The sequence below is a fragment of the Ranitomeya variabilis genome, chromosome 1 (assembly GCF_051348905.1).
Source record: "Ranitomeya variabilis isolate aRanVar5 chromosome 1, aRanVar5.hap1, whole genome shotgun sequence".
In the NCBI taxonomy this organism is placed as follows: domain Eukaryota; kingdom Metazoa; phylum Chordata; class Amphibia; order Anura; family Dendrobatidae; genus Ranitomeya; species Ranitomeya variabilis.
Window position 1 is genome coordinate 704,220,698 of NC_135232.1, and position 27,420 is coordinate 704,248,117.

Sequence of the window (27,420 nt, forward strand, 5' to 3'; positions counted from 1 at the left end):
GTACTAGTAACTAGAGATGGGCGGACACCTGAATGTTCGGGTCCGGCGGGTTCAGCTGAACAGTTACAAAAAGGTCGGGTACCAGAACAGTACCCGGACCCCATTCACTTGAATGGGGGCCCTGAACATCCAGTGTTTGTCACGCTGTCATGTGCATGACAGCGTAGCAAAAGTCGCTTCTGGTCACTGAGGCTGTGTTCCCAGCCAGCAGCCGGGCTGAACTGTTGTGACCTCGGTGAGATCTCTGCTAGCACCGTGAGAAAAACTCTCACAGTGCTAGCAGGGATCTCACCGTGGTCACGACAGTTCAGCCCGGCTGGGAACGCAGCCTCAGTGACAGGAGGTTTTCGAAAAAAAATTCTGGCATCTATGTGCACTTTCCACAGGTAGCATCTCTACCACAGCTCATACCACTGCTCTCTTGGGTCCTATATGTTATAACAATCAGTCTGAGGAAGGTCTGAGTTAAAGACCGTAACGTCAAAAAAAATTTAAATATTGGGATTGTCCTACCATAATAAACATAGATAAATCTATAAAAAAAGGAGTGCCAGAATTTTTTCGAAAATATGGATTTTTGTGTTACTCACTGTAAACTCCTTTTCTCTGAGACGCTCATTGGGGGACACATGACTGTGTGTGTGTATGCTACTGCCGCCAGGAGGCTGACACTAAGTAAACATAAAAAAAAGTTAGCTCCTCCTCCGTATACACCCTGACACTGGCCGCAGGCTAATCCAGTTTGGTGCAGAAAAGCAGTAGGAGAACAAAAAAAAAAAAAAAATCAGCTTTAACACAGGTGCAACATGTCTAGAAACAAAAACACCGAATAATAAAGAAGAAGCCATCTGGCTAATAGGGTGGGTGCTGTGTCCCCCAATGAGCGTCTCGGAGAAAAGGATTTTACGGTAACACAAAAATCCATATTTCTCCTTCGTCTCATTGGGGGACACAGGACTGTGGGACGTCCTAAAGCAGTCCCTGGGTGGGAAACCGACTCCACGGTATAAGCCCTAAGCACCTATTACCTATAGATGTGCTACCGCTGCCTGGAGGATTCTCCTACCCAGACTTGCATCCGCTGAAGCCTGAGTATGGATATTATAGTGTTTAGAGAAAGCGTGTGGACTGGACCAGGTCGCCGCCCTGCAAACCTGTTCCGCTGGTGCCGAAGAGCCCAGGAAGCGCCCACTGCCCGAGTGGAATGTGCCCTGATCCCAAGCGGAACTGTGAAGGAGAAAATGGCTAATGAAATCAATTATTAAACCTTACATAAGTCAGTTCAGATATAGTGTAGCAAGATGGCGTCTATTTCCTGATCTGCAGCACACTGGAAGGAATCTAGAATGCAGGAGTGAAGACACTGGACATTGGACTGAATACCATCTATGGAAGTGAAGTTGGAAACAAAGTTGGAATGAACCAATCAGAGTGACACAAACTATTCAGAAGTTGTGCGACCTCCCCCATTTCCTGTTTCTAGTATCTTCCTTTGTTCAGAAGAATAAAGTGAAGTTGTGTGTAAGCCTTTGCTGAGAGAGGAAGTGTGTATCTGTCTCTGTGTATCTGATACATTCTTAGCCTCTAAGCTAGCACTCAGCTTATATTTGGTCAGGTAGAAGCAATCATATAGATCTCACTTTAAGGGATCACCCCTCACAGAACGACACTGCCTCTGATGCGGTAGGATCCCAGGATAGTCAAACGTATCCACCTGGCTATGGTCGATTTTGAGGCCGCAAGTCCCTTTCTGCGACCCTCGGGAAGGACGAACAGTGTGTCTGTCTGCCGAAAGGATGCCGTCCGAGACACATATCTTTTGACAGCTCTCACTAGATCTATCGTATGGAGAGCCCTTTCCACACGGTGCGTTGGTGCCGGGCAAGACAATGTCCTCGTTCATGTGGAATGAAGAAACATTTGGCAAAAAAGGGGGTGCTGGCCTAAGGATAGAGCCGCCAGCTCCAAGACCCGCCTGATGGAAGTTATGGCCACTAGAAACACTACCTTCCAGGAAAGGTATGTCAAGGAAATGTCCTGAAGAGGTTCGAATGGAGATTCCTGCAGGACCCCTAGGACCAGGTTAAGGTCCCAAGCGTCCAGGGGGGCCTTGTAAGGCGGTACCATGTGAGCAACGCCTTGTATGAAGGTCTTCACCTGTAAATTGGTAGCGATCCTGCGATGAAAAAGGACAGACAAGGCCGATATCTGTCTTTTGAGGGTACTTGGTGCTAGACCCGAATCCAGGCCGGCTTGGAGGAATGCTAAAATGTTGGAGATAGAGAAACGAAGCAGGGAATAACAGCGCTCTCTGCACCTGCTCTTCCAGGTGTGATGGTAGATATGTGCTGAGGCGGGCTTCCGGGCACTAATCATAGTAGCGGCCACCTTCTGGGAGAACCCGGCCTGGGTTAGAATCCAAAATTAAACGGCCAGGCTGTTAAACACAGGGCCCCTGAGCTCTGGTAGTAGATCGGGCCCTTGGAAAGAAGGTCCGCGTGCTCTGACAAACGCCAGGGAGTCTCGGTGAGCAGCTGTACTAGGTCTGCATACCAAGACCGCCGAGGCCAATCTGGAGCGACTAGAATTGCTGGGACCTGCTCTATCTTGAACTTTTTGATGACCCTTGGGAGCAGTGGTAGCGGAGGAAACAGGTATGGGAGGTGAAACTGGTTCCAAGGTAGGACTAACGGATCTACAGCGATTGCCTGTGGATCCCGGTATCGGGCGACAAACCTGGGCACTTAGGTGTTTACCCTGGAGGCCATCAGGTCCACGTCCGGGGTCCCCCAGCGTTGGCAAATCTGTTGAAAAACATCAGGGTGAAGCGACCACTCCCCGGATGCCAGACCCTGTCGGCTGAGGAAATCTGCCGCCCAGTTCTCTTCGCCCGGAATGTGGACTGCTGAGATCACAGAGTGGTACTTCTCGGCCCAGCAGAGGATCTGTTTTACCTCGTGCATAGCCACCTTGCTGCGGGTACCCCTTGATGATTTATGTACGCCACGGCCGTGGCATTGTCCGATTGGATCCGGACGGGGCGTCCTGCCAGGAGATAATGAAAGTGCTGTAGAGCCAGCCAAATAGCCTGAATCTCCAGAAGATTGATCGGGAGGACTGACTCCCGCGAAGACCAGCGACCCTGGGCTGTATGTTGGCGAAACACCGCTCCCCATTCGAGGAGACTGGCATCGGCCGTGAGCACCAGCCATTGGACTGGGGAAAAAAAGTTTCCAATGCTGAAGGGAGGAACTCATTGTCCACCAAGTAAGCGCCTGTCTGACCTGAGTGGACAGACGGCACCGGAGATTGAGAATGGGTTCCTGTCTCAAGCTGCCAAGAGGGCATGCTGTAGAGGACGAAGATGGAGCTGCGGAAATGGAACTGCCTCTATCGCTGCCACCATCCTTCCTAAGACTCTCATGCAAAACCGGATGGTGTGGGGGATCGGCTTGCAAAGCACCCACACTTCCTTGTCTCGGGGCAGTATTGTGAGCCCTCAGGAGGTGTCAAAGATCATCCCTTGAAACTTCTTGTCCTCCGGTACGGGGATGGTAACTCCGCTGAGCCTAAGAGACTCGACATCCTTGAATAAGGCCCATGCCCGGAATTCTGAACTGGGAAGATGAGACAGAAAAAAAATCGACTTGAGGGGCAGCTGATAAATTCTATTTTGTGCCCTGAGGACACCAGCTCTCTTACCCATCTGTCGTGTATGAAGGCGAGCAAGACTTGACGAAACCAGAGTAGGCGGCCGCCCACTTAGCTGGCGACGACCGGAGACTGCCTCCAGTCATTTGGATGAAAGTCTGGAGGGCCTAGATCCTCTAGATCTTGGATGGTGGGACCGCATCCTGCCCAACGGGTTGGTTCTGTATGAGATCTGACGATCCCTGTTCTGATTAGGTCGACCTGAACTGAAGGGATCGGCCGCCGCGGTCCACCACGGGTTTCGAAAAGACCTAAACCGTGTCTGCAACCAGTGACGAAAAGGCTGCTGAATCCTTTGCTGCAGGAGGAAGTTGCTTTTCCCCCCTGTGGCGTCAGAAATTAGTTGATCTAATTTTTCGCCGAATAATCGGCCACTCTGATAGGGCAAAGAAGTAAGGGACTTTTTTGAGGTTGAGTCTGCCCGCAATGTCCTCAACCATAGAGCCCTCCTAATGGAGATCGCGTTTTCAGCAGCCAGTGCTGCGCAGATTGCCGCATCCAAAGATGCATTAATCAAATAGACTCCTGCTAGAGCAATCTGATTAGAGATTTCGGCTACCTCATATGGCAGGTCCCTATCCTGCAGGGCCCTATTCAATGAAATCAAACAAAGTCCAGCTCACCATGGTCAACATCCTTAGAGACTCGGAGAACAGAACCGCTGTGTCAGGGCGTGGAAGAATCAAGAAAATGATGAGGAATCCAGCTCAACGAGATAGTGAAAAAAACCTTTTATTTATTCACTTGGAAAATGTGTTCAGTGGAGGATAAAAACGTCAGCAATTACAGAGAATAAAATGTCTTGCATTTTTATACTGAGATCCGGTGAACACACTGGTACAATAATTTATTAACATAATTGCTGAGCAAGGTGAAAGCACATGAAAGTGAATACAAATTAAAAACAAGTAATTTGGCTGGATAGAAATACAATATAGACAATGTGTTATTCACAATATTAAGTACCGTATTTTTCCGACTATAAGACGCACTTTTTCCCCAAAAAAATTGTGAGGAAAATGGGGGGTGCGTCTTATAGTTGGAACGCAGACTTACCGGCATTGTGGCGGCGACAGAGGTGCGGGGATGATGTGGCGCGGTGAGCTGTATGGCGTGAGCAGGGTCCCGTCCATATTTGAGGTGAATCCGCGGCCCTGTATTGATGGAGAGGGCCTGAAGCCGAGTTCGCAGATTGAGATCTCGGCTTCAGGAAAATGGCCGCCGGGATCTCCATCTGTGCACGTGCGGCCTCCCGCGGCCATTTTCCTGAAGCCCTGGGACGCAGAGTAGTGAATCTGCGCACGCGCGGCCTCAGCAAGATGGCCGCCGCCACCGGAAAAATTTGTAACTCACCCAGCTCTGCTGCTCTCCATCAATACCGGGCCGCGGATTCACCTCAAATATGGACGGGACTCTGCTCACGCCATACAGCTCACCGCGCCACATCATCCCCGCACCTCTGTCGCCGCCACAATGCCGGTAAGCCCGCCACCACCAGGAAAACCGTGACTCACCCAGCTCTGCTGCTCTCCTTCACTACTGCTGTGGCGTCACCTCAAATGTGGAAGAGACCCTGGCCACCGCCACCTGAGGAAGTGACCGCACATCTGCCGCCGCCACAGCAACCTCCCCATGGACACCAGGCCATGGCGTCGCCCACCTAAGCAGGATGGGACCCTGCTCAGGTGCACGCCGTTCCACCCACCGCACCTCAGCATCACCTCACCTCTGCCACCACCATGCCTCCTGTGACCCTGCTCTGCCACTGCCTGCCCTCAGGTAAGAGATCTTAAATTCGGACAATAAGACGGACCCCCATCTTATAAAAAATCCTTTTTTCTGCAATTTTCACCCCAAATTTGGGGTGCGTCTTATGGTACGGTGCGTCTTATAGTCCGAAAAATACGGTAGTTTTTGGATTATAGATCTTGTTACATAAAAATAGCAGCAAAAATATCTGAAATATATGAAATTTCATTTAATGTCATTATTTTATGAACACGAAAAAATTCACCATAATTGTTGGCACATCCAGTGTAAGAGCAGATCTAATACTAACAGTCAATTTTTAAGTCAAGATCCAATTAAATGATTTTGACAACAATTAATTTCGTTCCATATGGTTGTTTTGCACTATGAGTACTGAGGAATTAGTATAATTAGTGGCAGGTCTGATGTAGCGATCTAACCTTTATATCGGTTTTAGAAAAAGGAAGGGATACCCTGCAAATATTTTATACTGGCAGAAACCACATAAACTGGGAAGAATATTTTAAAATATAGAATGCATTTATGTTATATATAGGCACTTAGAATTTATAGTGCAGGGTTTCCTATCAGGAAGGTCAATCCTGGAATATAAATAAACTAGCAGTCGGATCCTCCGAAAGGGAGATAACAGAGCTCCGTAAGTTTGTTGCCGTTATGCATCATTACCCAGTATTACATTAGGTGCCAGAGAGGAACATTTGGAATTTGTGTCCTGAAGTTGCCCGTAAGAAAGATAAGTTCTAAAGTCTGAATAGGCTATAAATCAAATCCTCCGAAAAAAAGACAGGAGAACTGCGCACGACTATTGCCTTTACATGTTGCTACTTGTAGTAACATTTTGTGCCCAAAAAAAAAAAGGCATTTGTAATCTATGTCACAGAAAATCCTGTCAGAAAGGCTGGTTCCCAAACATGGATAAGCTATAAATAAGGTTTTTTAATGGACAGATATCGAAGCTTCATAAGTCTATTGCTGTTATATGTAATTATCAAATAAATGCATGTTTATAATAAAAAAGAGTTATTGCATAATGAGAGAGCCATTTAAAATAAAGGCCTCTATATAGGTGACTTGAATAAGTCAATAACAACCGAAAAAACAAAACAATATTAATAGAAAAGCATGATATCCCTTCTCTTATTTAGACCATGCGGTATTCTGGTACCGAGTTTAAATATCCACCAGGTTTCTCTATTTCTCAGTGTTACCTCAGTGTCCCCTCCTCTAAATGGTTTGTGCGTTTTTTCTATTGCGTAGACTTTGAGTGATTCAAGGTTACCTTGGTGTTGATTAATTAAATGTTTTGAGATTTGTGATGTATTTCTATTAATATTAGCATTTTCTACATCGTAGATGTGTTCTAGAATTCTTATTTTAAGTTGGTGTATGGTACTGCCAACGTATTTGAGATGACAAACTGTACATTCCATAATATAGACACATTATTTGTATTACAATTTAAGAAAGTTTTTATTGTGTATATATTCTGATTACTAGCATCTGTGAAATTAAGGCATTTTTGTGAGAATTTGCAGGTTTTGCAAGCTGCAGCACCGCATTTATGGAAACCCTTTGTGCTGAGCCAATTGGATGACTGAGCACGAGGGGTATTTAAAAAACTTGGCGAAAGACTGCAACCTAGGGAGGGTGCTTTTCTAGACACAATTCTGCATCCGTTTTTTATGATTTTTTCAATGTCTGGGTCTTCTCTCAAGATAGATAAGTTATTATTAATCAATTTTCTGATTGAGGAAAATGTATTACTATATTGCAGGACCAAAGTGACTGACTTTGTAGAACAATTATTATTGTTTTGTTTTGGTTTGAAACGTGGTCTTTGTTCGACTGTTTTCGGCTCTTTGTAAGTGTCATTTACTATAGCCTCTCTGTGTGAGCCGTTCCTTGATGTCATTAACCTCTTTGATGTAGTCATCATGTGTGCTGCAGTTACGTTTGGCTCTTACCATTTCACCCACAGGTATACTTCTAATTGTGTGTTTGGGGTGATGGCTATTAGCACGTAGTTAGCCTAGCATGCCCTAACATGTTGATCCAGGGGAAGGCAAAAAAAAACCATGTGGTAAGAGTAAGCTCCATCATGGGGAAAAAAATTCCTTCCCGACCCCACATACGGCAATCAGACTAGTTCCCTGGATCAACGCCTTATCAAGGAATCTAATATATATACCCTGTAATATTATACTTTTCCAGAAAGGTATCCAGTCCCCTCTTAAATTTAAGTAATGACTCACTCATTACAACATCATACGGCAGAGAGTTCCATAGTCTCACTGCTCTTACAGTAAAGAATCCGCGTCTGTTATTATGCTTAAACCTTCTTTCCTCCAGACGTAGAGGATGCCCCCTTGTCCCCGTCACCGGTCTATGATTAAAAAGATCAGCAGAAAGGTCTTTGTACTGTCCCCTCATATATTTATACATTAACATAAGATCACCCCTTAGTCTTCGTTTTTCCAAACTAAATAGCCCCAAGTGTAATAACCTATCTTGGTATTGCAGACCCCCCAGTCCTCTAATAACCTTGGTCGCTCTTCTCTGCACCCGCTCCAGTTCAGCTATGTCTTTCTTATACACCGGAGACCAGAACTGTGCACAGTATTATAAGTGTGGTCGCACTAGTGACTTGTATAGAGGTAAAATTATGTTCTCCTCATGAGCATCTATGCCTCTTTTAATGCATCCCATTATTTTATTTGCCTTTGTAGAAGCTGCCTGACACTGGCCACTGAATATGAGTTTGTCATCCACCCATACACCCAGGTCTTTTTCATTGACGGTTTTGCCCAGAGTTTTAGAATTAAGCACATAGTTATACATCTTATTACTTCGACCCAAGTGCATGACCTTACATTTATCCCCATTAAAGCTCATTTGCCATTTCTCAGCCCAAGCTTCTAGTTTACATAAATCATCCTGTAATATAAAATTGTCCTCCCCTGTATTGATTACCCTACAGAGTTTAGTGTCATCTGCAAATATTGAAATTCTACTCTGAATGCCCCCTACAAGGTCATTAATAAATATGTTAAAAAGAAGAGGGCCCAATACTGACCCCTGTGGTACCCCACTACTAACCGTGACCCAGTCCGAGTGTGCTCCATTAATAACCACCCTTTGTTTCCTATCCCTGAGCCAACTCTCAACCCACTTGCACATATTTTCCCCTATCCCCATTATTCTCATTTTATGTATCAACCTTTTGTGTGGCACCGTATCAAAAGCTTTTGAAAAGTCCATATACACTACATCTACTGGGTTCCCTTGGTCCAGACCGGAACTTACCTCTTCATAGAAGCTGATCAAATTAGTCTGACATGATCGGTCCCTAGTAAACCCGTGCTGATACTGGGTCATGAGGTTATTCCTCTTCAGATACTCCAGTATAGCATCCCTTAGAATGCCCTCCATGATTTTACCCACAGTAGAGGTTAAACTTACTGGCCTATAATTTCCGAGTTCAGTTTTTGTCCCCTTTTTGAATATTGGCACCACATTTGCTATACGCCAGTCCTGTGGTACAGACCCTGTTATTATGGACTCTTTAAAGATTAAAAATAATGGTCTATCAATGACTGTACTTAATTCCTGCAGTACTCGGGGGTGTATCCCATCCGGGCCCGGAGATTTGTCAATTTTTGTGATTTTTAGACGCCCTGCCGTACTTCCTGCTGGGTTAAGCAGGTAACATTAAATTGGGAATTATTATCACTAGTCATATTGGCTACCATGGGATTTTCTTTTGTAAATACTGATGAAAAAAAGTCATTTAGCATATTGGCTTTTTCCTCATCCTCATCCACCATTTCACCCAGACTATTTTTAAGGGGGCCAACACTATCATTTTTTAGTTTCTTACTATTTATGTAGTTAAAGAATATTTTGGGGTTATTTTTGCTCTCTCTAGCAATGAGTCTCTCTGTCTCAATCTTTGCTGCTTTGATTTTTACATAATTTATTTAATTTTTTGTATTTATTTAATGCCTCCTCACTACCTACTTCCTTTAATTCTCTAAATGCTTTCTTTTTGTCACTTATTGCGCCCCTTACAGCTTTATTTAGCCATATTGTGTTTCCTGCTGTAGTTTTTCTGAAAGTTGATGTAATAACTGGGGTATTGGGTAAACCCTTGAGTTTCAAATCATGAAATTCTATGCATGTAGATTAAACTACTTTAGACTAAGATTAAGGCTATGTGCACACTTTGCAGATTCTGCGGCGGATTTTTCCGCAGCGGATTTGATGAAATCCGCAGTGCAAAAAGTACTGCGGATTTATCGCGTTTTTTTTGTGCGATTTCCACTGCGGTTTTAGACACCTGCGGGTTTTTAACAATGAGCAGGTGCCAAACCGCTGCGGATTCCGCACAAAGAATTGACATGCTGCGGAATGAAAACCGCTGCGTTTCCGCGTGGTTTTTTCCGCAGCATGTGCACAGCGTTTTTTGTTTTCCATAGGTTAACATAGTACTGTACACCACATGGAAAACTGCTGCGGATCCGCAGCGTCCAAAAACGCTGCGGATGCGCAGCAAAAACCGCAAAGTGTGCACATAGCCTAAAGTGGTTACAATTAACCTCTTTCTGACCTCGGACGGGATAGTACGTCCGATGTCAGATACCGCGCTTTGATGCAGGGCTCCAGCGGTGAGCCCGCATCAAAGCCGGGACATGTCAGCTGTTTTGAACAGCTGACATGTGCCCGCAATAGCGGCGGGTGAAATCGCGATTCACCCGCCGCTATTAACTAGTTAAATGCTGCTGTCAAACACTAACAGCGGCATTTAACCGGCGCTTCCGGCCGGGCGGCCGGAAATGAGCGCATCGCCGACCCCGTCACATGATCGGGGGTCAGCGATGCTTCTGCATTGTAACCATAGAGGTCCTTGAGTCCTCTATGGTTACTGATGCCGGCCTGCTGTGAGCGCCCCCCTGTGGTCGGCGCTCATAGCACACCTAAATTTCTGCTGCATAGCAGCGATCATCAGATCGCTGCTATGTAGCAGAGCCGATCAAGTGGTGCCAGCTTCTAGCCTCCCATGGAGGCTATTGAAGCATGACAACAGTTAAAAAAAAAAAAAGTAAAAAAAAATATGTGAAAAAAATAAAAAAATATAAAAGTTTAAATCACCCTCCTTTCGCCCCATTCAAAATAAATCAAGAAAAAAATCAAACCTACACATATTTGGTATCGCCGCATTCAGAATCGCCCGATCTATCAATAAAAAAAAAAGGATTAACCTGATCGCTAAACGGCGTAGCAAGAAAAAAATTCGGAATGCCAGAATTACGTTTTTTTGGTCACCGGGACATTGCATTAAAGTGCAATAACGGGCGATCAAAAGAATGTATCTGCACCAAAATGCTATCATTAAAAACGTCACGTCAGCACGCAATAAATAAGCCCTCACCTGACCCCAGACCATGAAAAATGGAGACGCTACAGATATCGGAAAATGGCGCAATTTGTTTTTTGTTTTTTAGCAAAGTTTGGAAATTTTTTTCACCACTTAGATAAAAGGGAACCTAGACATGTTTGGTGTCTATGAACTCGTACTGACCTGGAGAATCATAATGGCAGGTCAGTTTTAGCATTTATTGAACTTAGTAAAAAGGCCAATCAAAAAACAAGTGTAAGATTGCACTTTTTTTGCAATTTCACCGCACTTGGAATTTTTTTCCGGTTTTCTAGTACACAACATGCTAAAACCAATGATGTCGTTCAAAAGTACAAATTGTTTCGCAAAAAATAAGCCCTCACATGGCCATATTGACAGAAAAATAAAAAAGTTATGGCTCTGAGAAGAAGGGGAGCAAAAAACGAACACGGAAAAACGGAAAATCCCAAGGTCATGAATGGGTTAAAGTAACAGACTAAGTCTTGTACGGCAGGTACATCAGAATTCCAAATAATAATGATATCATCGATGTATCTGCCGTACCAATGTATGCAATTTTTGAATGGATTCACAGTGCTGTAAACATATGATAATCTGCTAATCCTACTTCATCGATAAAAGATCGAATTTTCATACTCGTGGATGAGGGTTTTAGCTTAGGTTTTTTTCAATAAAAAACAGGATTTTTGGTTGCTTACCGTAAAATCTGTTTCTCGGAGCCTTCATTGGGGGACACAGGAACCATGGGTGTATGCTGCTGCCACTAGGAGGCTGACACTATGCAAATAAAAAAGTTAGTTCCTCCTCTGCAGTGTACACCCCACCGACAGGAAGTAGGATATTCAGTTAGTGAGAAAGCAGTAGGAGAAGCAACGTGTAAACGAGAAAGAGTAATAATATAATAACAATAATAATCTTTATATAGCGCCAACAAATTTAAGCAGCGCTTTACAGTTTGTTTCAAACACTCAAAGAGCATTCAAAGAACGCAAACGTTAACAGTATAACACAATAAACAGAGCTGTTCAACTTGGGAGGGTGCTGTGTCCCCCAATGAAGGCTCCGAGAAACAGATTTTACGGTAAGCAACCAAAAATCCTGTTTTCTCTATCGCCTCTCATTGGGGGACACAGGAACCATGGGACGTCCCAAAGCAGTCCCTGGGGTGGGAACAGCAGAAAAACTCCATTCAGGTCGGAGGAATCACCACTGCCGCCTGCAAGATCCTTCCGCCTAGGCTGGCAACTGCCGAAGCGCAGGTATGGAGCTTATAACCTTTGGCAACAGAGTGAACGGAACACCAGATTGCTGCCTAGCAAAGTGGTAGGGCGAATGCCCCATGGTGTACAACCCAGGAGGTGCCCACTGCCCGGGGCAGAGTGAGTCTTAATACCAGGAGGAGTCACTCTGTTCTTGACCCGGTGAGCCTCCAGAATGGCAGGTCTGATCCAGAGAACAATCGTAACCTTGGAGGCCGGTAGGCCTCTTGGCGTACCGTCTGGAATGACAAAAAGACAGTCCGTTTTCCTAAAGAAGGCGGTCCTAGACAAATAGATCCTCACCGCCCTGACCAGGTCTAGCCTGTTCAGCGAACGCCCCAGAGAATCGATCGGAGCAGGACAAAGATGGAAAGGACGATCTTATTCAAGTAAAAGGAGGACACCACCCTGGGAAGAAAAGGCGACGAAGGCCGTAAAACTACCCTATCCTGAAGAAGAAGAACCAAGAAATGGGGCGACAGGAGAGAGCCACCAACTCCGAAACGCGTGGAGATGGCCACCAGAAACGCCACCTTGCAGGACAGAACAGACAGTGAGGCTCATGGGGAGGCTCAAGGGGGGAACTCCACTGAGCTTCCAGAACAAGATTGAGGTCCCAAGGATCCACGGGAGTGTGGTATGGGAGAGCCGCATGCGCCACTTGAAGAAAAGTTCTGATCTGAGAACGGGACGGATATAAATCTTCTTACCGTGATAGCCAGTAGCTAAGGACCTTTGAAAGGGACTTCAGAAAAAGGATGGAAAGGGTTGCTATCTGACCCTTCAGAGAACTAAGGGCAAGGTCAGCATCAAGTCCCGCCGAGAGAAAACAGCCAAAATGGAAGGTTTTAACAGCAAAGCTGTTAACTTGAGCCACCAAGAACTCTGCGACAGATGAACGATCTCAGCGAACCAGAACCTTCTGGGACAATCTGGTGCGGTCAGAATGACCGTCACCCCTCCGCATTGATCTTCAACAGCCTGGGAAGAAAGGGAAGGGATGAACAGAAAGGGAAGTACAAATTGCGACCCAGGAATGGTCAAAGTATCGGTATCCACAACAAGAGGATCGCGGACTTGGAAACAAACGGTGGAACCTTCCTAAGCAGTCGGGCTGCCAGGAGATCCGTGTCCGGAGTTCCTCATCAAAGGCAAATTTGAAGGAAGACCTCCTGAAGCAGGGACCCTTGTCCTGCCGCAAGGCCCTCGTGGCAGAGAAAACACTGCGGCCTAGTTGTCCACGCCGGGGATATGCACTGCGGATAGTGCCGAAAACCGTTGCCTCTGCCCAGAGGAGGATCTTGGATACCTCCGCCATTGCCAAGAGACTGATTCCCTCCCTGGCGATTGACATAAGCCACAGCCGAGGCATTGGACGTCTGAATTCTGACTGGCAGACCTCTGAGAAGCCTTTCCCAGTGACTCAGGGATAGAAGAAAGGCCCCTATCTCAAGGGTGTCGATCGGCGGAGAGGACTCTTGCTCCGACCAATACCCCCTTCAATGACGGATGGCGAGAAAACGCACCCCAGCCGGGAAGGCTGGTGACCGTCGTCACCACCTGCCTTGGGAGGACCGGACCTGGGGAATGAGAGGGGATGACAGCCACCAGTTGAGAGGCTATTAGAATCGGACGGACAGTCGGATCAGAGGATCCAGAGACAGCACAGACCTGTCCCACTGAGGAAGGATGGTCTGCTGAAGTGGTCTCAAGTGGAACAGCGCAAAAGAGAACGCTTACGGAGCTGTCACCATGCATCACAGGACCATCATAGCTGAACTGAAGGAAGGCAGCCGAGGGCCCTGCAGAGATCGAACTCCGTATGGAGAATTGCCCGCTTCTCGAGAAGAAAACCCCCCGGCGGTGTCGAACAAGATGCCTAAGAGGACGAGACGCTGACTTGGAACAAGACAAGACTTTGTTCTGTTGGCCAGCCACCAGAAACGGGACAGGGAGTCGAGGACGATGGTCAGACTCTCCTGGGCCTGAGAGAGGGGCAGAGGCTTGATGAGGATGACTTCAAGGTATAAAATGAGCACTAGGCCCCTGATCCTCAAGGAAAATCAGGACATGGAGCAAGGCATCTTGGATATCCATGGAGCACAGGAATTCCTGTGGATCCATGGAAGCCAGGACTGAACAGAGGAACTTCATCCTGAAATGCCGCAGGCGAAACCTTCTGTTCACTAACTTCAGAGACAGAATGGGTCGAACTGCGCCGCTCTTCTTCGGCACTACAAGCAGGTTTGAATAGAAACCTGTGAAGCGTACCTGCTGTGGGACGGAAACAATAACCTCCGAACAAAGAAGGAAGGTAATGGACGCAAAGGAACTTGGGATCAGAGGAGGATTTTTAGAGGGCTGGATTCAAAGAAACGATTCCGGGCCGCAAAGTGAACCCTATCTTGTATCCAGAGGATACACGTCCCTGATCTAAGCGTCCTCCACCGAAGCCAGCCAAACATCCCTGAAAAAGGCAGGAGATGCCCGCCCAAACTGGAAGAAACATTGGGCCGTTAGCACGAATTATGCCGAGGAAGATCTGCCAGGTCTAGGCCTGGTGGACCAACCATGGGAGTTGCGGGAACGCCGGGAAGGGGTAGGCTTAAAGGAAGCCTTTTCTCTAGCCAGACGAGATCGCAGTCTGTTAGCTAGAGGAATCTTCCGACGCCGCAAAACAGCGAAAGGACAAAGGGAACTCGTACCTCCCGTGGCGTCATTAATAATTTGTTTCAGCATGTAGCCAAAGAGACAGGCCCCCTGGAAGGGGAGGCCGGTAAGGGACTTCTTGAAGACAAGTCCGCCTGCTGTGTGTAGAGCCGAATATTCCGTCGGATGGCCACCATATTGCTGGACGCGTGAGATGCACAAGCCGCGCATCTAGGGAGGCAGATACCAAATATTTCCCTGCATAGGAAATCTGGTCCGTCAGGTCAGCTAGCTCCCCCGGAGGAGCTCCAGCCGGGGTGCTCTTACAAGGCTGTTTGGTCCATCTATCTATGGTCCTGGGGGTAGAGGCAATGGCCAAGGCACAAAGTAGAAGCAGCCGTTTCAAAGGCTGATTTATCCAGCGATTCAATAATTGTATCCTTGGAACCCATGCCAAGTTGGTAGACAGTCTGGGAACTGACGAGTCCAGAATTGCCCGCTTCCTGCCGAGGAATCAGTCCAGTTAGCGATGAGCTCAGGGGAGAAGGAATATAGGGTGCCGAGACGCTTCCCTGTCTGAAAGCATCTGGTATGGCTCGCATTTCCCCTGGCAAGTACCACCACAAATTCAGTGTATGGTGCAAAGACCTTGGAAGGTGGTTTGACCGTCTAAACGAAACCGCCTATTTTGCGGGTTCCGTAGAGGTATCCATGATGCTTAGGGTCTGGTTGATCGCAACAATAAGGTTATGTACCTGTAGTGAAACTAAGTCTGAAACTTCCTCTGCAAACATGACCGAGGAAGCCCGTCTCGAGAGAGAGAGAGGAGGATCAGGAAGAGGGATCTCACCGGTCCAGACCGGATAGCAAGATGGAGCGGGAAAGAAAGGTGTCAGACGTCCATGGGGCTGATGGTGGACGTCCTTGTCTCCTCCAACCGACAGACTCTGGAGGGCGAGTGGGTGGGGAATGGAGCTGGGACCGAACTTCTAAGCACGCTTGTGTGCTAGGATCATGGTCCTGCTGTCGGATCTATGAGGATACGGGGTGCAGTACATGCCGTACTCATAGTCCATAATGTGGGATTACAGGTGTGACTGTTCACCCTGTATCCCTCCGAAAAAAAGGAACCTAGAATTTTGCTCTGTATCTCTTGTGGCCTGAGTTGAACAAGGCTGGACGGAGAATCCTGTGGTCCACTAGCAACTGCGGTCAGGCACAGACACCAAGGTCGTGACATCCTGGTGAGGTCCACCCCAGACTGAGACAGAAGGAAAGCCCACCCAGGGATAGGGGTCTCGGTCTCACCCGGGGTAGGGACTCCTGGACAGGGAGTTGCTGCAGCTGACAAGAGGAAGCAGGAGGACGGGGACGCTGTCCTTATAGGATTAGGCCTGGGAGCAGACCCACTAAATGATGCCCGAAGGTTAGGGGAACAGGAGAGGGGAGTAATAGACTGCATAGCAGAGCTACTCACAGTAATAGTAGAGTCCTGTAGATTGCTCCCGGCTGTAGCTGCGACCGGCATCATGGCACAGGTCCAGGGCACCAGCGATGAGATGGCAACCTAAGGAGGATGCAGGGGACCCCGCCGGAGAAAGCGTGTGCTGGGGAAAAAAGGACCCTGCTGCAGTCTGGATGAACCGCAGATGGTAACCGCTGAAAGGGCGCCCGAACGTGTGCCCTGCTGCGATGTGGCGCCAAGCAGCAGCGTAGAAGTCATGGGCCCAGGAGCACCAAAATGGCGCCGGTGGGCGGGGAGTAAAGAGATTGTCGGGCGGGAGAAAGCCCGCCCGATGAAAGTGGAAGTGGACGGAGCGCGGCACCGGAAGTAGGCCCGGGCAGAAGCCGGGGCCTAAATTACAGGCCAGCGACCGCCGGAGGAGAGAGCCGCGGCACCGGAGAAGTGCGCCGCAGTTAGAAAAACGGCGCGACAGCCTGCCAAGGCTGTCACGATGGAGAGGATGGAGCGGCTGCCATGAAAACCCACAGTGCCAGAGCAGTGCACTGCAGGGAGAAGCGGCGCGGCAGCCTGACAGGGCTGTCGCGCTGGAGAAGGTAGTGCAGCCCCATGAAAACCGCGGCTCCGGAGCAGTGCGCCGCAGGAAGAACTGGCACGACAGCCTGTCAGGGCTGTCTCACTGGGGAGAGTGGTACGGCGTAGGAAGTGGCGCGGCAGCCTGTAGAGGCCCCGCGCCGGAATAGAAGGCAGAGGGGCCGCAGATGCCGCATGGAAACAGTAATCCCGGGCCGTGCTGCGCAATCTGGGTGCAAGCGACGACCAGGTATTCTGGGAGCCCCTAGCAAGACCCCCCTTGAAAGATTTGGGATGGGATGGGAAATACTCACCTCAACTTCCCACGCCGATACTAACCTGAAGAGGAATGAGATGTCCAAGCTGATGGACATCCTCGTCTCCTCCAACCGACAGGCTCTGGTGGGCGAGTGGGTGGGGGGGACGGAGCCAGGACCGGACTTCTGAGCACGCTTGTGTGCCAGGATCATGGTCCTGGAGAGGGATCTATGAGGATACGGGGTGGCAGTACACGCCGTACTCATAGTCCGTATTGTGGGAATACAGGTGTGACTGTTCACCCTGTATCCCTCCGGAAACCTGAAAAGAAACGACGCACATTGAGGTAGCTAAGGGTCTAATGAAAGACCCGTGTCCACCTCCTACTGACACTAAGCTAAACTGAATATCCTACTTCCTGTCGGTGGGGTGTACACTGCAGAGGAGGAGCTAACTTTTTTATTTGCATAGTGTCAGCCTCCTAGTGGCAGCAGCATACACCCATGGTTCCTGTGTCCCCCAATGAGAGGCGATAGAGAAAAGAAAGTTATTACCTTAAAGTTACTAATCCAGTAACTCCAATATTGTACGCTTTACCCAAGACCCATAAATGTCAATACCCTCCACCTATGAGACCAATAGTGTCGGGTATTGGATCTCTTGGCGACAGGCTGGGAGAGTGGTTGGATCTGCTCCTGCAGCCTCTCGTCCAGAGATCACCAGGTTACCTTAAGGACAGTACAGATGTCTTAAATGCCATGAAGGAATTTTCCTGGCAGCCCAATTTTTCTTGGATTACTTCAGACGTTGTCTCTTTGTACACGTCTATACCGCATGAAATAGCGCTATATGCACTTAAATTTCATATGGAAAAATACAGCGATTTTACTTTAGATCTCCAATCTTTTGTGATAGAAGTAACCTTTCTTCTCATGACCACAAATTTTTTTTGCTTTAATCACATATGCAAATTAGCGGTGTTTCTATGGGAGCGAAATACTCTTCGTCTCTCGCTAATCTTGTGAGGAGTTGGTGGGAGGAACCATATGTTGAGCTGGATTCCTCATCATTTTCCCTATTCAATGACTCTGACCAGGATATCATGGCCATATCTACCCAAGTCGCCGCAAAAGAGGGCTGAACCTGAAGCTTCAAACACTGAGCAAGCCAGGCTCTCAATGAGCTGATCAGTTGGATCCTTAACAGAAGAACCATTAGAGAGGGTAACAAAGTTTTAGAAGCCAATCGTGACACGGGACGATCCACCGAAGGAAATTCTGCCCACTTCTTACGGAGTTCAGGAGCGAAAGGATATCTATGTTCAGGGCCCTCCCACCAGAGAACCGCTTGTCTGGCCGCTCCCTGTGACGTTGCACTATATCCTCAAACTCTGGGTGAGTGCAAAATACTCTATGAGACTGTTTTGTGGTGGATTCATCGTCTATACTCAGGGTTTGGTTGACGGCCTCAATGAGGCTGTCGATTGTCTCCTGGTAATAAGGAGCCTCTAAATTGAGGGACCCTTCAGAATCGTAATCCGAGTTTTGCTTACTAACGTCTCCTGGAGAGGGAGAGTGGGAGAAGGAACTCATGGTTGCCGAGGCACCAGATGGACCAGAGGACGCTGTGTGGGTTCGTTTCCCCAGCGTCTGCTTAGAGAGAGAGAGCGGCCCCTGCAGGCCGGAGGTTCCTGTGAGATGTAGGATTCTTCCGAGACAGGCAAACCACTGTCCCTGCCCCTATCTGGGGCCTGAAGGGACTCGATTGCTCTAGTTAGTGACACCATAGATTGCGACAGAGACAGGGCCCATTCTGGCACACACTGAGCTCAGTCACAGGGGAGGGCTCCTGAGCGCGTTCGGAATCGCAGGCCTCTCTGAACCGATTGCTCTGGTCATGCGGAAAAGCAGACCAAACAGCAAAACATGAGGTATATAAAACCGTATGGGTCTTGGTCCTTCTAGACATGGTGGACATGCTGCCTAAAGGATCCCCAATCTGGATTAGATGCAGCAATAGAGAGGGAGAGAGAGAGAGAGAAGCTGCCAGAATGGAGGGAGTAACACCCCAGTCCTGTGTCCCTGGATCCTGCGGAACAACGTGGAGAGGCAGATCCTCTGAGATGCCGATGCGCTCAGCAAGTGGGCGTGCTCCTAGGGCCGAAACCGGAAGCAGACGCGCTCCGGAGGCGGGACTTTCACCCGCGGCCTAGTACCAGCAAAAGCCGGGGAAGGCCCACAGAAAGCTGAATCTCCGGCGCCCTCCGACCCGGACCTGCCGGACGATACAGGGGGAGAGGTGTGCGCATGGGAACGCCAGGAGGAGGACTGTAGCAAAAGCCCTCCCAGCCCCCTACTCCTGCAATAGATCAGCTTCAGGTTAGAGAGGGGGCTGCGTAAAGGACGGTGCCGGGAACCTAGCTCCATCTTCCCTTCAGGGGATGAGGAGAGGGACCATCCGCCTCCCTTCCATCACCGCAGTCTTAGCATTGGTGATGCAGTGGGGGCCGCACGGACTGCACATATGCGCCTGTACAGCCTAGGGTTTCAATACCTTAGGGTGGTCAGGGCTGAGTCCGGCATCTTGTCCCATTTTGCGGGAGAGGATACGTGGAGGCGACACTCCAAGTGCTCGCCCATTGTTGGTTTGGGGAGATCGAACTCCTTCAAAAGGGTCCGTCGCCCCTGTCTCGTCTTCATGGTATAAAAGAAAAAAAAGAGGTCTGGAAAAAAAACAGACATGCCTCCTAAAGACACTAAGCATGAACTGGATTAGCCTGCGGCTAGTGTCAGGGTGTATACGGCGGAGGAGGAGCTAACTTTTTTTATGTTTGCTTAGTGTCAGCCTCCTGGCGGCAGTAGCATACACCCACAGTCCTGTGTCCCCCAATGAGACGAAGGAGAAATTTGATTAAGGAGTGGTATCGTTTTTCTGTGCACCAGATTTTTAGACACGGAGTGACGTGTAATTTTGTTTATCAGTGACCAGAGGTAACCTCGATGACGTCACCGCCAGTCAGAGTCTGCACTCAGAATCCAAAATAGAATCAAAAATTGCCCAAACGCAACAAGACTCAAAAACACAATTTTCGCTGAATTAAATATTGTGATGTTTATTCATAATTATAACATATATTAAATCATAATTTAAACAGTAAAAATCTCCAATGTAGAAAAGGAACGGATACATACACATAACATCAGTTTAACAACCCATATATGAGCCAAAATTACCAATATATATATATAAAGATTAAAATAACTCACCCCTATCTCTGAGAGTCTGCAACAACAGTCTCAATTAAATAACCGCCTATTGTTTGATATGCCCTGGACCCTTATACCGAGACTTAAAACTTATTTCACTGCCGCCAGCATGTATATCCAAAGTACACGGTACTTCCTTAATAACTGACCAAGGCACTACAAATCAAACAATAAGGCAATCGAAAAAAGGGGGGTCATTACTCACATAAAGGTCTGATGTCCGTGCCACCGTTCCTGAACCCCCAGGTTCAGGAACGGTGGCACGGACATCAGACCTTTATGTGAGTAATGACCCCCCTTTTTTCGATTGCCTTATTGTTTGATTTGTAGTGCCTTGGTCAGTTATTAAGGAAGTACCGTGTACTTTGGATATACATGCTGGCGGCAGTGAAATAAGTTTTAAGTCTCGGTATAAGGGTCCAGGGCATATCAAACAATAGGCGGTTATTTAATTGAGACTGTTGTTGCAGACTCTCAGAGATAGGGGTGAGTTATTTTAATCTTTATATATATATATATTGGTAATTTTGGCTCATATATGGGTTGTTAAACTGATGTTATGTGTATGTATCCGTTCCTTTTCTACATTGGAGATTTTTACTGTTTAAATTATGATTTAATATATGTTATAATTATGAATAAACATCACAATATTTAATTCAGCGAAAATTGTGTTTTTGAGTCTTGTTGCGTTTGGGCAATTTTTGATTCTATTTTGGATTCTAAGTGTAGTATAACACAATAAATTAATAGGACCGTTTTCTTCGGATGATTTAAGAGTCTGCGCTCGCAGCAGTTCAGTCACCAGTGCTCCTCAGCCAGGACGGTCGCATTTTGGCACCGTCCAGGTTGAAAACTATTTAACCCCCAGACAAGAATTATGGAGTGGGACAGAACGACGGAGAGGTGAGGGATATTGTTGTTTTTTATTTTTGTTTTCTTACAGGAGAACGAAGGCTTCTGTGGAATAGGCGTTTGGTGCGTACAACTGTGCCCCCACCTCCCCGCACTTCCCCGCACCTCACAATGGGGCAGCGGATGCGCTGGAAAAATGCATCTGCTGCCCCCGTTGTGCGGCGGAGACAACGCTAGCGTCGGGAACGTCGGCCCGACGCACAGCGACGGGCCGAGCCCGACACTAGTGTGAAAGAAGCCTTATAGACGCATCTCCATTAGTAAGCCGTGGGCTTGATGTCACCTGACAATACAAAGGTAACATCAACCCCACAAATATGAACCCCACTTGCCACCGCTACAGGGCAAGTGGGAAGAGTCGGGCATAACACCAGAACTGGCTAAACTAATAGATTTGCCTTTTCTGAGTGGCTGCGGGCTGCTTTTTTTAGGCTGGGGGGGCAATATCCATGGCCCCTTACCAGCCTGAGAATACCAGCTCCCAGCTGTCTGCTTTAGCAAGGCTGCTTGTCAAAAATGGGGGGGACCCCATTTCTTTTTTTTAATTATTTATTTAAATAATTAAAAAATATGCGACCCCTCTATTCTTGATAACCAGCCTTGTTGAAGCTGACAGCTGAGGGTTGCAGCCCCCAGCTGCAAGTTTTGACTGGCTGATAATTAACCCCTTTCTGACATTAGACATACTATCCCGTCGAGGTGGGGTGGGCCCGTATGACCACCGACGGGATAGTACGTCATATGCGATCGGCCGCGCTCACGGGGGGAGCGCGGCCGATCGCAGCCGGGTGTCAGCTGACTATCACAGCTGACATCCGGCACTATGTGCCAGGAGCGGTCACGGACCATTCCTGGCACATTAACCCCCAGCACACTGCGATCAAAGATGATGGCAGCGTTCCGACGGCATAGGGAAGCATCGCGCAGGGAGGGGGCTCCCTGCGTGCTTCCCTGAGACCCCCGGAGCAACGCGATGTGATCGCATTGCTCTGAGCGTCTCCTACCTCCTTCTTCCTGCAGGCCCCGGATCCAAAATGGCCGCGGGGCTGCTTCCGGGTCCTGCAGGGAGGTGGCTTACAAGCGCCTGCTCAGAGCAGGCGCTGGTAAGCCAGGAGCACTGCCTGTCAGATCGCTGATCTGACACAGTGCTGTGCAAAGTGTCAGATCAGGGATCTGACACTATAGTGTGATGTCCCCACCTGGGGCAATGTAAAAAAGTTAAAAAATAAAAAATAAAAAAAAAATTCCTAAATAAAGGAAAAAAAAAATAGATTGTTCCAATAAATACATTTCTTTATCTAAATAAAAAAATAAAATAAAAGTACACATATTTAGTATCGCCGCGTCCGTAACGACCCGACCTATAAAACTGTCCCACTAGTTTACAACTTCAGTGAACACCGTCACAAAAAAAAACGAGGCAAAAAACAACGCTTTATTATCATACCGCCGAACAAAAAGTGGAATAACACGCGATCAAAAAAAGGATATAAATATCCATGGTACCGCTGAAAACGTCATCTTCTCCCGCAAAATAACGAGCCGCCATACAGCATCATCAGCGAAAAAATAAAAAAGTTATAGTCCTCAGAATAAAGTGATGCAAAAACAATTATTTATTTTTTAGTTTTTATCGTATAAAAGAGCCAAAACATAAAAAAAATGATATAAATGAGGTATCGCTGTAATCGTACTGACCCGAAGAATAAAACGGCTTTATCAATTTTACCAAACGCGGAACGGTATAAAAGCCCCTCCCCCAAAAAAAGAAATTCATTAATAGCTGTTTGAATAGCTGTTTTTTGGTCATTCTGCCTCACAAAAATCGGAATAAAAAGCGATCAAAAAATGTTACGTGCCCGAAAATGGTTCCAATAAAAACGTCCACTCGTCCCGCAAAAAACAAGACCTCACATGACTCTGTGGACAAAAATATGGAAAAACTATAGCTCTCAAAATGTGGAGACGCAAAAACTATTTTTTGCAACAAAAAGCATCTTTGTGACAGCTGCCAATCATAAAAATCCGCTAAAAAAAACCTGCTATAAAAGTAAATCAATAATAAAATTTAAAAAATGTATATATTTCCATTTTCCCATTAGGGTTAGGGTTAGGGTTGGGGCTAGGGTTAGGGCTACAGTTAGGGAGGGGCTAAAGTTAGGGTTAGGATTACATTTAAGGTTGGGATTAGGGGTGTGTCAGGGTTAGGGGTGTGGTTAGGGTTACCATTGGGATTAGGGTTAGGGGTGTGTTTGGATTAGGGTTTCAGTTAGAATTGGGGGGGGTTTCCACTGTTTAGGCACATCAGGGGCTCTCCAAACGCGACATGGCGTCCTATCTCAATTCCAGTCAATTTTGCATTGAAAAGTCAAATGGCGCTCCTTCCCTTCCGAGCTTTGCTGTGCGCCCAAACAGTGGTTTACCCCCACATATGGGGTATCAGCGTACTCAGGACAAATTGCACAACAACTTTTGGGGTCCAATTTCTCCTGTTACCCTTGGTAAAATAAAACAAATTGGAGCTGAAGTAAATTTGTGAAAAAAAATTAAATGTTCATTTTTTTTTTTTAAACATTCCAAAAATTCCTGTGAAACACCTGAAGGGTTAATAATCTTCTTGAATGTGGTTTTGAGCACCTTGAGAGGTGCAGTTTTTAGAATGGTGTCACACTTGGGTATTTTCTATCATATAGACCCCTCAAAGTGACTTCAAATGTGATGTAGTCCCTAAAAAAAATGGTGTTGTAAAAATGAGAAATTGCTGGTCAACTTTTAACCCTTATAACTCCCTAACAAAAAAAAAATTGTTTCCAAAATTGTGCTGATGTCAAGTAGCCATGTGGGAAATGTTACTTATTAAGTATGTTGTGTGACATATCTCTGATTTAATTGCATAAAAATTCAAAGTTGGAAAATTGCTAAATTTTCAAAATTTTCGCCAAATTTCCGTTTTTTTTCACAAATAAACGCAGGTAATATCAAAGAAATTTTACCACTATCATGAAGTACAATATGTCATGAGAAAACAATGTCAGAATCATCAGGATCCGTTGAAGCGTTCCAGAGTTATAACCTCATAAAGGGACAGTGGTCAGAATTGTAAAAATTGGCCCGGTCATTAACGTGCAAACCACCCTTGGGGGTAAAGGGGTTAAAGATACAGGAGAACCAACACCAGGTTTTTTAAAATTATTTGTTTACAGCGCAGGAGACAGCTAATGAATACACTCATCATCCGCTTCTGCTCTCGCTGTTATTAGCAGCAGCAGGTGTCGGATGATGGGAGCTGTAGTCCCATCCGCTGACACCAGTAACCAGAGGTAAACTTCATACAGCTGCAGGTGCACGCCTCTTCTGACAGCGGGGAACCGCTGCTCTCTCACCGGCGGGATGATTTCACCGCTGATCATAAGCGGTGTTTGCCGTGCTGTCATGCACATGACAGCGTGACAAACACCTGATGTTCGGGTAGCCGAACCCGAACAGTAACACAGACTTCCTGATGAAGTCCATGTTCGGTGTCCGTGCCCGAACAGTAGGTGTTCGGTACAGATGCTGAACTTTACTGTTCGGGTTCGCCCATCTCTACTAGTAACAACAATATAGTAAAATAGCCTCAAAATCTGGAAATCCGAAATCTTGTAAGTCCCTGATACAGTTCAGAAGGGGTGTCTTCTCCCTTTATCCAACTTTTTTATTTGGCCATACTGATGGACAGGATAAGAACAAGCAATGGTATACTGCCTTATATCCATTCTGACAAAGATGGTACCCATGAGGGAAGAGAAGATAAACCCACCAACCAATGCTTCCGGGCCTGTTATATACACATTGATTCTGACAGCACAGGTATCCCTTACCGTCTTTCTTTAGCTGATAAATGTTTCCGACCAACAGACTTGTCATTCTAATAGGGTGAGGCAAGAGTTAAAATTAGTGAAACAAAAACTGATTAATTGTTGAATAGGCAGATAGACCAATAATCAGATCTCACCCCCTCTTCTGCATCTCCATGGTGGGCTACATCCACTTTGTTCTGTGTCCTACAAAGAATTACAATAGTTAGACCTAGGATTAGAGGGGGTCACACGTCCTGTGGGTGTTGATGAGACCCTATAAGAAGCTACCTCTTTGCCTGAAGATGGGACAAGTCTATTGCAGTATCAGGGTAGGCCACTTCCTCCTGTTCTTGCACTGCAGTGTTATTTTCTGTAGAATGTGAGCTCCCAGTGTCACTTTCTTCATCCGAGCTCCGCTCCTCTGAGGCCTGTCCTTGATTATGGAGATCAATGATGTTCTCAGACTTAGGCTCATCCCCATCCTTGTTGTTGTCATCTTCACTGCTGCTGTCAGTGTCTTCTTCAGGAGGGTCTGTAAGTCGAAGCGCAAGTGTGAGATTCTGCACTCGTGACTGTTCAGTGCTGAGTTTCTTAATAGGTGGATGGTTTTATAGACCTAATTTCTAATATTAGGTTATGACAGATGTAAAGTGTAATACCATCTATCAGCACTAGATGGCGGCACACAATCCATTCATTATATTTGTATTTCTTTAAAGGGAACCTGTCACCCCAAAATCGATGGTGAGGTAAGCTCACCGTCATCAGGAGCTTATCTACAGCATTCTGTAATGCTGTAGATAAGCCCCCGATGTTACCTGAAAGAAGAGAAAAAGAGGTTATAATATACTCACCTGGGCGGTCCCGCTGTGGTCCGTGGTCAAATGGGCGTCTCAGGTCCGCTCCGGTGCCTCCCATCTTCATTCCATGACGTCCTGTTCTGGTCTCCGCGCCTTCGGCCCAGGCGTACTTTGTCTGCCCTGGTGAGGGCAGAGCAAAGTACTGCAGTGCGCAGGCGCCGGGCCTCTCTGACCTTACCGGCACCTGCACACTGCACTACTTTGCTCTGCCCTCAACAGGGCAGACAAAGTACGCCTGCGCCGAAGCAGCGGCGCGGAGACCAGAAGAGGACGTCATGGAATGAAGATGGGAGGCGCTGTACCGGACCTGAGACGCCCATCGGAGCGGGACCGCCCCTGGGTGAGTATAATATAACCTCTTTTTCTCCTCTTTCAGGTAACATCGGCGGCTGATCTACAGCATTACAGAATGCTGTAGATAAGCCCCTGATGACGGTGGGCTTACCTCACCATCGATTTTGGGGGTGACAGGTTCGCTTTAATGACCGCCTCACCCAGCAGCTCATTCTCTTCTGCCGCCAGTTCTGTATTGCTGCTCGTCACACTTTCTAGATCCTCATCCTGTACTTTCACTTTGCGCTCTCCTTTGTGTCTCCACACACAAGCCTCATCCACCTAAAAGAAAGAATCATGTCCGCAAGTAACAGCATTATCACAAAATAGCCCAAATCTAATCCTATGAACTTGTTACATTTAACCCTCTGCTGGCCAGACAGCAATGTCATAGACCCGGGGAATACACAACGAAAGTAACGAGAAGACAAATTAGACTGATGTAAATGAATCTCTGCTGTACAAACCTTGAAAAGAAACCCAAATCCCATCATCAGGTAAGAGGGTGGAAGGAAATTCTTTTTTCCTAAAATAAAGGTTCCAGTGTCACAAATTGCTGCAGCAATCACGGATTTAATGACTAGAGCATGAAGGCGACGTGCTCACCTCGGATCATGAAGCTTCCGGTGGTCAGGTACTCTCCTGTTGGAGCCGTTTTTGACACCTGAAAGGGACAGCATATAAATGTGTAATTGGATAGATGATGGATCGTCTCGTCATCCTTTTCAGAATATGATGCTTAGATCTCATTCTCTGCACCCCCTGCAAAAACAGTTGATTTTGTGGGGGTACAGCCAAATGATCGCCCCATGGGAAAAGGACATGGCGGCCATTCTGGGAAATGGTCATCAGGACACGAGCTGGTTTGTACAGAGTAGAGATGAGTGAATGCATTATCAGACCCCTGATCCAGGGGTCACATCGGTAGTCCGTGTCCTGTGAAACCACCCTCTACCTATCTGTATCCCCGGCTGCACTTCTGATAAGCTGGCCAACAGCAAATTCATCATTGCAGTGTAATGTGGCGCCAGGCGGCTAATCAGAGCAGGTGTTGGTGATATCGGCAGTTCACTGGCCACAGACTACTAATGTGGCCACTGGACCCTTTA

The 27,420-nt window shown here is 47.1% G+C and overlaps 1 protein-coding gene across 1 annotated transcript in view; it reads right to left on the reverse strand.

The window, feature by feature from the left end:
- Positions 1-27,420, reverse strand: part of NEMF (nuclear export mediator factor) — an 82,521-nt gene that overhangs the window by 19,901 nt on the left and 35,200 nt on the right. The window contains exons 20-25 of the mRNA XM_077267321.1: positions 26,918-26,975; positions 26,779-26,837; positions 26,473-26,593; positions 25,407-25,650; positions 25,274-25,322; positions 25,140-25,186 (exon numbers count right to left, since the gene is read on the reverse strand). Of these exons, the coding sequence (XP_077123436.1) occupies positions 25,140-25,186; positions 25,274-25,322; positions 25,407-25,650; positions 26,473-26,593; positions 26,779-26,837; positions 26,918-26,975 (578 nt within the window). The remainder of the gene's footprint in view (positions 1-25,139; positions 25,187-25,273; positions 25,323-25,406; positions 25,651-26,472; positions 26,594-26,778; positions 26,838-26,917; positions 26,976-27,420) is intronic.